The sequence below is a fragment of the Panthera uncia genome, chromosome C2 (assembly GCF_023721935.1).
Source record: "Panthera uncia isolate 11264 chromosome C2, Puncia_PCG_1.0, whole genome shotgun sequence".
NCBI lineage: Eukaryota > Metazoa > Chordata > Mammalia > Carnivora > Felidae > Panthera > Panthera uncia.
The window spans coordinates 59,046,308-59,058,539 of NC_064810.1; the positions used below are offsets into that span (position 1 = coordinate 59,046,308).

At 39.0% G+C, this 12,232-nt stretch overlaps 1 protein-coding gene across 2 annotated transcripts in view; it reads left to right on the plus strand.

Moving 5' to 3' along the window:
* The first annotated feature begins 210 nt into the window (after positions 1 to 210).
* GRAMD1C (GRAM domain containing 1C) overlaps positions 211 to 12,232 on the plus strand; it is a 102,193-nt gene continuing 90,171 nt past the window's right edge. For both annotated transcript variants that reach the window (XM_049629411.1, XM_049629412.1), the window contains exons 1-2: positions 211 to 292; positions 5,894 to 6,043. In XM_049629411.1, the coding sequence (XP_049485368.1) occupies positions 266 to 292; positions 5,894 to 6,043 (177 nt within the window). In that variant the 5' untranslated portion in view covers positions 211 to 265. The remainder of the gene's footprint in view (positions 293 to 5,893; positions 6,044 to 12,232) is intronic.

The window sequence follows — 12,232 nt, forward strand, 5'->3', positions numbered from 1 at the left end:
GGGGCTTATCTTGATGCTAGTAAAAGACTGGTCTGCGCGCTAACAAATTAACATTACATTCTCACTAGTTAGCCAAAGGCGACTGCCGCCAGAGGGCGCAAGGCGCGCAGGCAGGATCCCAGGTAGCCCTCCGAGGTCGCGGTGGGGGCGTGCGTGGCCCAGAGTCCTGAGCGCGCGCCGGGGGTGGTCGCGGGGCACGCGCCGGGCCGCCCCCTCCCCACTCGGGGCGCGCGTGCGCGGTTCCGCTGCGGCCCAAGGAGCCGCGATGGAGGGCGCTCTGACTGTACGCCAGGTAAGCGGCTCTTCGCTGGGGCGGCTTCCCAAGCGGTGGCTGCACCCGGCAGTTTTCTTCACGATAGTTGTTTGAACCTTCTCAGATTATGATAATTAATTCCTCCCTTCCGTTTTCTCCGTGCTCTTTGGAGTAATTTGGAAAGTTGTTACCAAGGAAACGGTTTCGTGTGCTTCCTGCGAGCCTTCCCCTCGCGGCGATGGTGGAAAGTCTGCTTCTCTGTGGGCGTGGAGAGCAGGAATTTGGTCCCGAAATGTCCTAGTCCAGATGTCTCAGCCTCAGGCCCCACCGACTCACGTTCCGTTGTCGTGATTCTGACCCGACATCACGTTGATCCAGTCTCACCCGCCTCCCTAAACTATCAGCTCTTGAATAAAGGGCTCAGGACTCTAGCGTAAATAACTGTGCTGTCAACCAAGCTTTTGGTTCCAACTAGTTTTGTTCTTTGCTCACTGTCTTATTTGATAAACGGAAGATCTTGCTGATTAACCTTCAGGGTGAAAGCCTACTTTTGTTCCAGGGCTACCTGCATTTATGAACACTACGCTCATTTCTTTTACGTTGGTTGGGTGTATATATTTTAGAGAATTGCAATCAGTGCGATACCTTTTATGTGAGTAGCATTTTACAGGTTACAAAATGGTAGAGACATTCGAATAATTGTTGAATGAACAAGTGAATGTACTATTTCAACTGAGCCTCAGAAACATTACTTAATGAAATAGGCATGATACATGTTAATGAACCCAATCAGTTATTTTATTCTCTGTCCCTGGCACTGGTGTTAGGATAAGATGGTGAGCAACAGACACATGATTCCTGTTCTCAATGAGTTTATAGTTTAGACTACCGAGAGTTATTACCCCTACTGTAGAGTGGAGAAAACAGATTTAGAGAAATTGACTGGCAAAGACCACACAACTAATAAGTTAGAGAGATAGGATTCTGTTGTAGCCACTCTACAAAGTCAGAATGAACCCCTACCCTTTCAATTTGATTTGGATGTAGAATTATGCCACACATGCACCATGAATATATGAGAAGGCTTATTACTTATATATACAATGGCTTATTAAATACGTAATGAAAAAGTAGAAGTAGGTCAGGCTTCTCAAGCAGATCCTAAATGATTTAAAAGACAAGGAAAGGAAGTTTAATCCAGGTTTACCCTGGTGGGATCAGGGTAAGGGTTGCTGTGTGTGGACTGGGGCTTGCTTGGTTTGACTCTCTCACCCACACCAAAGGTGAGAGCACCCAGAATTTCTCACCCACTTGCCCATATGGGGGAAAGAAGAGGAAAAAGGACGGGTGAGGCTTAAAATCTGTCAGCAGGCAAACATTAAAAAATTGAATGAGACTCCTTATCACAGTTCACCCAGATGTTGGGTTAATGACTGAAAGGTACGATTTTTCATTTAGTTGAATTTGAATTAGTGTAGGTAAGCCATCATGGCTGTCTACTAGGTCTCCAGCCTGTGCCCAGTAAGGAAAATGAAAGTTCCCTGGAATGCCTTGTTCAAGAGCACAACAGTGTGTTTTGAGAAATAAAATGAGTGCCTTGGTCTCTATTAGTAATCTTCTGGAACTCTAACAGGCATAAGGAGTATCTTGGTGAGGTCTTTTATTATGGGTTTAGTATATGTAGAGACACGAGCGATCTTTTTTTAAAAAAAAAAATTTTATTTATTTATTTAGAGAGAGAAAGAACGTACACGTGAGCAGGGGAGGGGCAGAGAGAGAGGGAGAGAATCCCAAGCAGCTTCTATGCTGTCAGTGCAGTACCCAGTTTCGGGCTCCATCTCACAAACTGTGAGATCATGACCTGAATAGAAATAAAGAGTTGGACCCTTAACTGACTGAGCCACCCAGGTGCCCCAAGACATGGTGATCTTGATTTGTATTTTGAGTATCTGTGAAACAGATTTCTAGAGTGCTTTATCCCAAAGGGTGCAGCTCTGAGGCAGTGCCCCAAGAGTCTGTAAAAATGTGCAGATGGAGCCAACTGTTGGCCAGAGCATCCAGTGTTAAGATGACTATGGGAAGTTCAGCCAGTTGTGCTGACCCTTGGGTCCTTACCTTTATCAGGGACATCTTGGTTAAGGGATGAAAAGCAGTAGATATCCAGAGAGCTCCATCATGTGTAATGGTGGTAATGCTGTTCACTGAACAGTAGGTTTGTCTGTCAGACTTCAAATGGGAATTTAGAGTGTACAGACTCCAACTGCTGTTCACTCATTTGAACCCAAGTCACTCTTCAGGTTAACAAGGGGTTCAGAAGAGTGATGGCCTTTTCTAGCACCATGACATCTGATGAAAGAATGAGGACAGGGGAGGGCATGCCCTCTTGCGGGTAAGATATGCTAGGGGGCTCAGATTTGGTTTTATCCCAGAGCAAGGAGGCCTTGGTAGTTGTGCTGAGCTTGCAAGGTGTTGCTTCTAAGACCTAAGAAGGTCTGGGTATGGAGGGTCACAGGCTCAGGGTTTGTAGAGCCTCTATTTCCAGAAGAGTCCAGTATGCTGTCAGTGACTGCTGCTCTAATGGTGTATAACGTGGGACCTGGGGGATAGTTTCTTGCATTAGAAGCCTATAGACAACTTATAGACACCATGGGTGGTTGAGAGACTCCAAGAGTCATGGAAAGAAGCTGCTAAAGTCTCTGTAATGAAGAGTTCTGTGTGTGTGTGTGTGTGTGTGTGTGTGTTTGGGGGAGAGGGGAATAGTACTAATGGAAGTGTCTGTTGTGATTTTGACAAATATTAGAGTCTTTTTTGGGAAGGATCCTCATTCAGCATGACTGATTTGCAAGTAATAGTGTAAACAGACTTAAGTAAAGTTTGTAAATGAGGAATATATTGCTCTAGATGCCCAAAACTCCTAAGAAATGTTGGGCTTATTTTAGTGTTATGGGTGCTAAGAGGGTCAATAGTAATTTCTTGACATTGTCAGGGATGGAGTGACCTTTGGTGTACCAAATGGTTTTCAGGAATTTAAGGTGGCAGGCCTTAATGCTGTGTTTGGGGCAATGGCCCATCCCCTTTTCGTGAGCTCTTTTGTGCATATTTGAATGGGTATGTCAAAAGAATGTCTTCAGAGGAGGACGTAAGCAATGTAATGTCATACCTGTGCTCCTGGAGCAAAATAATTACAATTACAATATTGCCTGTAAAAGTTGCATGTAAGGGCAAGCCTTTTGAGGTATGCTGTGCCTAGCTCTGTAAAGGTATATTAATAGTGTCCCACTAGAGATGAAGGCAAAATGTGACTGAGAGCTTGTTGAAAGAGACGCTGAACAGAATATTAGCCAAATTTATTATAGCATATATATAGGTTATATATATGTTATATATATAACATATATATATATATATGTATATATAATATATATATACTTATTTTTGAGACACAGAGAGACAGAGCATGACCAGGGAAGGGTCAGAGAGAGAGGGAGACACAGAATCTGAAACAGGCTCCAGGCTCTGAGCTGACAGCACAGAGGCTGATGGGCGGCTTGAAGCCACAAACCTTGAGATCATGACCTGAGCCGAAGTCGGACGTTTAACCGACTGAGCCACCCAGGCGCCCCTATTATAACATATATTTACCAGTTTCTGATTGGATAGAGTCAGTAATTTCAATAGTATGTGGTAAAGGGGCCTTCATGGGAGGGAACACAGCATCAGGGGCACAGTCATCAACTGTGAGGCACCATTCATTTTTCCAACTTTAGTAGGCCATGTTGAGCTGTTAAATGGAGAAACCATAGAGATAATCACTCTTTCACTAATTAGGTCTTTTATAATAAATCCCAATCCTCAAAGGCCCTGTTTAATGTTATATTGAGTTGAGTTGTATTTACTATTTTAGCTAGGGGTTGAGGGAGTGGTTCATGGCTTTTTAAAAAGCCATTTGTATGCTCCAAAGACTCTGTTTAAATTTATTGTTGGGTCAGAGCATCCACTGCCAATATGGAATATTTTAGGGTGATGTGTACTATACCATTACCTGGAAGAATTTCAGCAAGACAGAAGTTCTGGTGGTTAAAGTGAGACATACCTATTTATTATCTATTTTATGTTGAGTATTTCCCTAAATTTAGTGGGATCTCCAGGTATAACTGTAGTTTGAGCCCAGTATTGATTAAAGTCATGAAAATTTGCCACTTAAGGCATTTCAGCAGATGTTGAAGTTAATTCAAAAACCTGTGCTATAGAGATATAAAAGCCAATCTTTACCTTTTGTTGTATAAATTATTTTAGTAAATTTTGGATTTCCAACTGGGCCAAATTGTGGACTTCTCTATTTTGTTGTTGTTTCTTTGTTTGTTTGTTTATTGTTTTTCTCTATCTCTTTTGGTGGTGAGTGAATATATTTCAAGTGGAGGGAGTCCTATCATTTCATATTTATAAATTTCATCCTCCAGAGAGCCTCAAATCAGTGTTACCCCCTACAGGGGTAGGGGTATGTGGTTACTTTGTGGAGTTTAAAAACCCTGAGCTTGGGGCGCCTGGGTGGCTCAGTCAGTTAAGTGTCTGACTTCAGCTCAGGTCATGATCTCACAGCTCATGGGTTCAAGCCCCACATCTGTGCTGACGGCTCAGAGCCCAGAGCCTGCTTCAGATTCTGTGTCTCCCTCTCTCTCGGCCCCTCCCCTGCTCATGCTCTGTCTCTCTCTCTGTCCCTCTGTCTCTCTCTCTCTCTCAAAAATAAATAAACACTAAAAAACAAAAACAAAAAAACCAACCCTGAGCTGAAGCTGAGTTTGAATTACCCCTTTGCTGTGCCACATGGGTTCCATGGCTGCTTTTCTCCGTAACCTGGAGGATCAGGATTTTTGTTACAATAGAGGCATAGGTACCAGTGGCAGCAGGGCAACAGCAGGAACAACAGAGGTATTTAAGGGTCCAGGTGAGCCATGTGTTCTCACAATGGTTGCTCCCTTCCCTCCTCCCAGCTCTTTTCTCTCTCTCTCTTTTTTACTCCAAAATGACTCTCTTTCATGAGTGACTGCCCAAATGGGTCCATCTCTTGCACAGAGTGTACTCTTTCCCCAGAATGCTCCATAGATTGGGGGTCAATGCCTGATTCATTGATTTTTAACTACATTGTTTGTATAAATCAGAGTTAATTTACCAATTTCCCACAAATTATGGTTAGTAAGTTTGTTTCCACTTTCTTAGTACTATAACCATTGTTGACTCCATGTGCACAGAGTTTTAGTTTATACCCATTCTAGACCAGAGGAGGCATTGCAAATTATTCTCCAAAGAGGTTGAACTAATTATCATCCCCCTTACATGGTATTTTTTACTGTTTAATTATTCCTCTAGCTGACTGTGAACTTCTGGAAGCTAAGGACTTCCTTTTATTCATTTTTGAATTCCCAGTGCCAATTAAACTACCTAATGAGTAGTAGTAGTTGGAGAATATTTGTCACATGTGTAAATATATGAATTGTAGAAGAAAAAACATGTTAATTACTGTTTCCTAAATGCTTAAATATTGTTTTCAAGTTAATTTGTGTATTTTGAACATTAACTCTTTTCATTTTTAAAATGAGCATTTCTCAATAAGTAATTTAAATTGTTGATACTTGTTTCCAGGCAATAAATGCAGGGGATTCAAGCTTTGCCCCTGAGCCACAGGAAGAGTTAGAGGAGAATCCTAGCCCAGTTGCGGATGAGAATAATACAGTGTCAGCAAAAAAACAGGGGCCAAATTTACATAACTGGAGTGGTGACTGGAGCTTTTGGGTAATATTTTTTCTTTCTTATATTTTCACTTAAATCTTAAATGCAAATTTTCTTTAAATTTATAGCAGTTCATATAATGTTTATAATATTTTATTAGCTTCTTGATTTTAGACAGTTAAGTTTTACCAGAGTCTGAGACATTTCTGATTATGCTCTTCTTTGGCCACTAGAATGCACTGTTGTCTGGTTTGATGGAGTGGAATTATCTGCTTCAGTTTTCCTGGGAGAAAACTACAGCACAGAATTGGATTCTACCTACGTTGTTGTTCACTATATTGCAAGAGACTAACATTATGCAGAAACCATATTTCTAAATGTTACTGAGAAACCAGCTATTTTACATAACTTTGATTTAAAGAATTAGTTTTGATACCTAAAAGGAAGTTTAACAATGTTTGACCTGTAGAATATAGTAATTACAAGCTAAGTTTTAAAGTTAGGAGTTTCATATTCTCTTTGCACTGTACTTAGTTGCAGAACTGGGATGTGGGTCAAGTTTCCCCATTGTAAAATGAGACTTCTGCTTTGAGACTCATGATTAGGTGTATAGTGTCTTTTGGTAGGAACATTTCTATTGCCATATGAATGCTAGCATTTATTATCTTAAAGGACTCATTCCAAATCTACCAATTCCTGTCAGAGTTATAAGATATTTGACAGAATCTGGTATACTGCAACTATAACTGAAATTTATAGAAGATTATGAGACATATGTACTTCAAATATTAAGTCATTAGAAAGCTGCTCTCTTGACTCTTAGGTATACGTGGTAGCAGAATTTCTTGTAGTTTTACAGTAGCCTAAAAAAGAAATAATATTAATAGGTTATAAGGATTAGTACAAGTACCATTATTCTCTTCATAATTAGCAGCTCAGTTATTGAATCTTTTTTTATAATTTACAGCCAAGTTATTTAGCATATAGTACAACAATGATTTCAAGGGTAGATTCCCTAATGCCCCTAACCCATTTATCCCATCCCCCTTCCCACAACCCCTCCAGTAACCCTCTGTTTGTTCTCCATATTTAAGAGTCTCTTATGTTTTGTCCCCCTCCCTGTTTTTATATTATTTTTGCTTCCCTTCCCTTGTGTTCATCTGTTCTGTGTCTTATAGTCCTCATATGAGTGAAGTCATATGATATTTCTCTTTCTTTGACTGACTAATTTTGCTTAGCATAATACCCTCTAGTTCCATCCACATAGTTGCAAATGGCAAGATTTCATTCTTTTTGATTGCCAAGTAATATTCCATTGTATATATATACCACATCTTTATCCATTCATCCATCGATGGACATTTGGGCTGTTTCCATACTTTGGCTATTGTTGATAGCGCTGCTATAAACATTGGGGGGGGTGTGCCCCTTCGAAACAGCACACCTCTATCCCTTGGATAAATACCTAGTAGTGCAGTTACTGGGTCGTAGGGTAGTTCTATTTTTAGTTTTTTGGGGAACCTCCATACTGTTTTCCAGAGTGACTGCACCAGTTTGCATTCCCACCAGCAGTGCAAAAGAGATCCTCTTTCTCCGCATCCTTGCCAACATCTGTTGTTGCCTGAGTTGTTAATGTTAGCCATTCTGACAAGTATGAGGTGGTATCTCATTGTGGTTTTGATTTGTATTTCCCTGATGATGAGTGATGTTGAGCATTTTTTCATGTGTCGGTTGGCCATCTGGATGTCTTCTTTGGAGAAGTGTGTATTCATGTCTTTTGCCCATTTCCTCACTGGATTATTTGTTTTTTTGGGTGTTGGGTTTGGTAAGTTCTTTACAGATTTTGGATACTAACCCTTTACCTGATATGTTGTTTGCAAATAACATATTCTTCTCCCATTCTGTCAGTTGCCTTTTAGTTTTGCTGATTGTTTCCTTCGCTGTGCAGAAGCTTTTTATTTTGAGGAGGTCCCAATAGTTCATTTTTACTTTTGTTTCCCTTGCCTCCGGAGACGTGTTGAGTAAGAAGTTACTATGGCCAAGGTCAAAGAGGTTTTTGCCTGCTTTCTTCTGGAGGGTTTTGAAGGCTTCCTGTCTTACATTTAGGTCTTTCATCCATTTTGAGTTTATTTTTGTGTATGGTGTAAGAAAGTGGTCCAGGTTCATTTTTCTGCCTGTCACTGTCCAGTTTTCCCAGCACCGCTTGCTGAAGAGACTGTCCTTATTCCATTGGATATTCTTTCCTGCTTTGTCAAAGATTAGTTGGCCATACGTTTGTGGGTCCATTTCTGGGTTCTCTCTATTCTGTTCCATTGATCTGAGTGTCTGTTTTTGTGCCAGTACCATACTGTCTTGATGATTACAGCTTTGTAATACAGCTTGAAGTCCGGTGAATGTTATTGAATCTTAACATGAATAAGTTTCTGACTTCCTATTAAGAAACTTAAGTTTTTTAAAAACATATCTGAAGGAAAATGTTTAATTGCTAACAAATATACCAAATAATTATACTTCCTGAAAATCATATCATCTATATTGATTATATTATTCTTGGTTTCATTCAGAGACAGTTTATGACTACTGTAGTGTTTTGGCCCTTCTGCACTATGATCGTGTAGCTTTGTTATGGATTGGAAAACCTTTGTAATTCCAAGGGCTATCTACAGGACTAAATAGTCACTGTGGTTCTTCTTTGCAGACTTAACCTAAGAAGAAGGGTAAAGCTAAAAAAGGAACAAGCAGGGGAATGAGGATTTAGAAATAGGAGAGAGGAAGAAAAGAGGTATGTGTTCTAGACCTTTGCTACTCAAACTGTAGTATGTGGGGCCAACAGACTTGGCTTCACCTGTCTGCTGATTAGAAATGCAGAGTCTTGGGCCCAATCTCAGACCTATTGAATTAGAGTCTTTATTTCACAAGAATTCTTGGAGATTTGTATGAACATTCAAGTTTGAGAAGCACTTGTTTAGAGTGTTGAAAGTCTACTTTGTCTCAGTTTAGGTCTATATGCTAATTACAAGCACTTTGTTTTGAGGAATGAAAAACATTTTTTTGTAATGTTTATTTATTTTTGAGGACAGACAGAGTGTGAATGGGGAAGGAGCAGAGAGAGAGGGAGACACAGAATCTGAAGCAGGCTCCAGGCTCTGAGCCGTCAGCACAGATGTGGGGCTTGAACCCACGCGCCATGAGATCATGACTTGAGCCGAAGTCGGACACTTAGCCAACTGAGTCACCCAGGTGCCCCAAGAATTGATAACTTTTTAAAGTTTTGTTATTTGAAGAGTTAAGCTCCCAGGACCTGAAAAATTCACTAGTGTCGATTAACTCATATATTTTGGCCTGGCTAACTCAGTTGTTCCACAATAGTGAATCTACAGGGAAGCATGGTATCATTTAATGAATTGGAGATTGGGAACAAAAAATTTGGGATAGAGTATGTACGCTCTGTGCCTGGTGATTTCACTGTGTGGTACTCTTGACTATGTTGTTCAACCTGTCAGTCGCCTCATTTCTAAAATGAGAGATCGGGCCTTCGTATTGCAGCATTAGTGTGTCTTGAATCAATAGGGAAAAAGGTGGAGGAGGTGTTTGGCTAGCAAGTGCTCATAATTTACATTTCTGGCAGCTGCGTATCAGTCATAAAAAACTCTGGGCATATATAGTAGGAGTATGTTACATGTGGAACACTTTTCCTTAAGAGTGGTAGAAAGGGGTGAAAAGTGCTAGAGAAGAGAGAGGACCTGCTATTTGTAATATTGGAAAGGATATTTTGATGATTCCCCCCAAATAAAAAATTGTGAAAACTTGGCAAAAGGATACAAGACAGTGAAACAAAGTTTAAGTTTTTTTGTCGTTGCTGAGGCTGGTTTCTTCTAGACTCTATGCATTTAATCTTGTTCTGCTTGACAGATTGGCTAGTGATTGTCTTTCTGACAGTAGCGCTTTATTTTTTCCGTTTTATTGACTTATTTGTTTTACTTCTAGGGTAGTTAGCAGCTGACAGTAGGACTTTAAAGAAGTTTGATCAAATTACCATAGCACTGGACAGTGAGATCAATAGCTGTGGATATTCTATTTCAATCCTGTAATTTAAAGATAGGAATCTTAATGGTTATATTTATTTTCTTTTATATTTAAAAATGAAAATGTTTAATCCTACTGTGTGAGAAATTAGTTTTATTAATAACTTTTAAGTCCCAGTATAACAATAATTATGTGAAAAGGAAGAGAATAAACTTGAAATAAACTTAATGGCAAACAAATATTTATCCTTTTGCCCTTTAACTGTTAGTAAAAATATACCGCAAAAAACCCCACATCCAACCAACCAAACAAAAAAAACACTTTTTTTTTCCTGACTAAAATGATGATTCCAGGTAGATTAATGTTCCAGAGGAAAAGCATTCAGAGGTCTGCAGAAGATGCATTTACTTAATGTAACTTCTCTTCATGATGTTGAGCTAGTAACTTTTAAAAGTAGAAAAAAGCATTTGAGATTTTCTGTTGCTTATGTTTAGGAAATGACATACTTATCTGGACTTTTTTTTTTTTTTTAATGTTTATTTTTGAGAGAGAGGGCGGGGGGAGACAGAGTGTGAGTGGGGGAGGGGCAGAGAGAGAGAGGAAGACACATAATCTGAAACAGGCTCCAGCCTCTGAGCTGTCGGCACAGAGCCCAACATGGGGCTCGAACTCTGGAACGGTGAGATCATGACCTAGGCCGAAGTCAGATGCCTAACCAACTGAGCCACCCAGGCACTCCTTACCTGGGCTTTCTAATAGAAATAATAGTGCTTTGGATAAGGTACTTAATTTTAGACATTCCTTTTTATGTTGATATTTCATTAATATTAAATTTCTCTTTAAAAATATTTGTCATTTGTATATACTTATTTCTTTAATAGCTGATTTACTTGATAATTGTATTTTAAAAGTGGAGGCATTTATAAAGTTTTCTGAATTGTGTAACTAAAATTTGTTTAGGGGTGTTTTCCTTTGAGTGTATATTTGAAAATCTTGGCAAGTATACATAGAATAAAGAAGATATGAAATCTCATATTCCTCAGATCTTTGAATCTGGAAGGGAGACAGGGAAAAAAAGAAAGAATAGGAGAGTTTTAAAAGAGGTTAGAGTTTAAATTTGTCATTTTAAGAATATTTTTGTTCTAAAACATTTTAAGGATAAAACAAGTATGGATTTTGAAACATTATATATGTACAAATAATAACTACTATACTTATGTTTTGGTAGAAAATATTTAGAGTTGAAATTTTGTAGATCATAATAAACTTTTTTCTAATTATACAAGAAATCATAAGTCTTGACTCTGTACTTTATCATTGACTTATAGCATGATCATAGTCATGTTATTCACAAGTAAGCTTTTTTATTGGATACAACTTACCACAAACATGATTTAGAATTAGGTACACCATGAGGATTAATTAATGTTATACCGTTAAATAACAATAAAAACAAAACCCAAGAGGATTAATTAGTATGTTTGAAACATACTTTGGCAACTTTAGAAAAGGTGTTTTCTGTAATCAGACGTTGCCCTCCACACAGAATATCTTGAATTTATTCAAGGTAAAAAGGATATTTTAGACATTGACTTTGGTAGCTGATAAAAAAGAGTGAACTTATTTTCTAGTTTCTATTGGATTTGAAAATAATATTTTATTCATTAATATTCAATTATAGATTTTGTTTGAAAATCTAGATATGTTATTAATTTTAGATTTAATTATAAAGGAATAGGAACTAACATTTCTGGCAATATGGAAAGAGGACCATTTTTTTTTTAATATATGAAATTTATTGTCAAATTAGTTTCCATACAACACCCAGTGCTCATCCCAACAGGTGCCCTCCTCAATACCCATCACCCACCCTCCCCTCCCTCCCACCCCCCATCAGCCCTCAGTTTGTTCTCAGTTTTTAAGAGTCTCTTATACTTTGGCTCTCTCCCACTGTAACCTCTTTTTTTTTTTTTTCCCCTTCCCCTCCCCCATGGGTTCCTGGTAAGTTTCTCAGGATCCACATAAGAGTGAACACATATGGTATCTGTCTTTCTCTGTATGGCTTATTTCACTTAGCATAACACTCTCCAGTTCCATCCACATTGCTACAAAGGACCATATTTCATTCTTTCTCATTGCCACGTAGTACTCCATTGTGTATATAAACCACAATTTCTTTATCCATTCATCAGTTGATGGACATTTAGGCTGGGAAAGAGGACCATT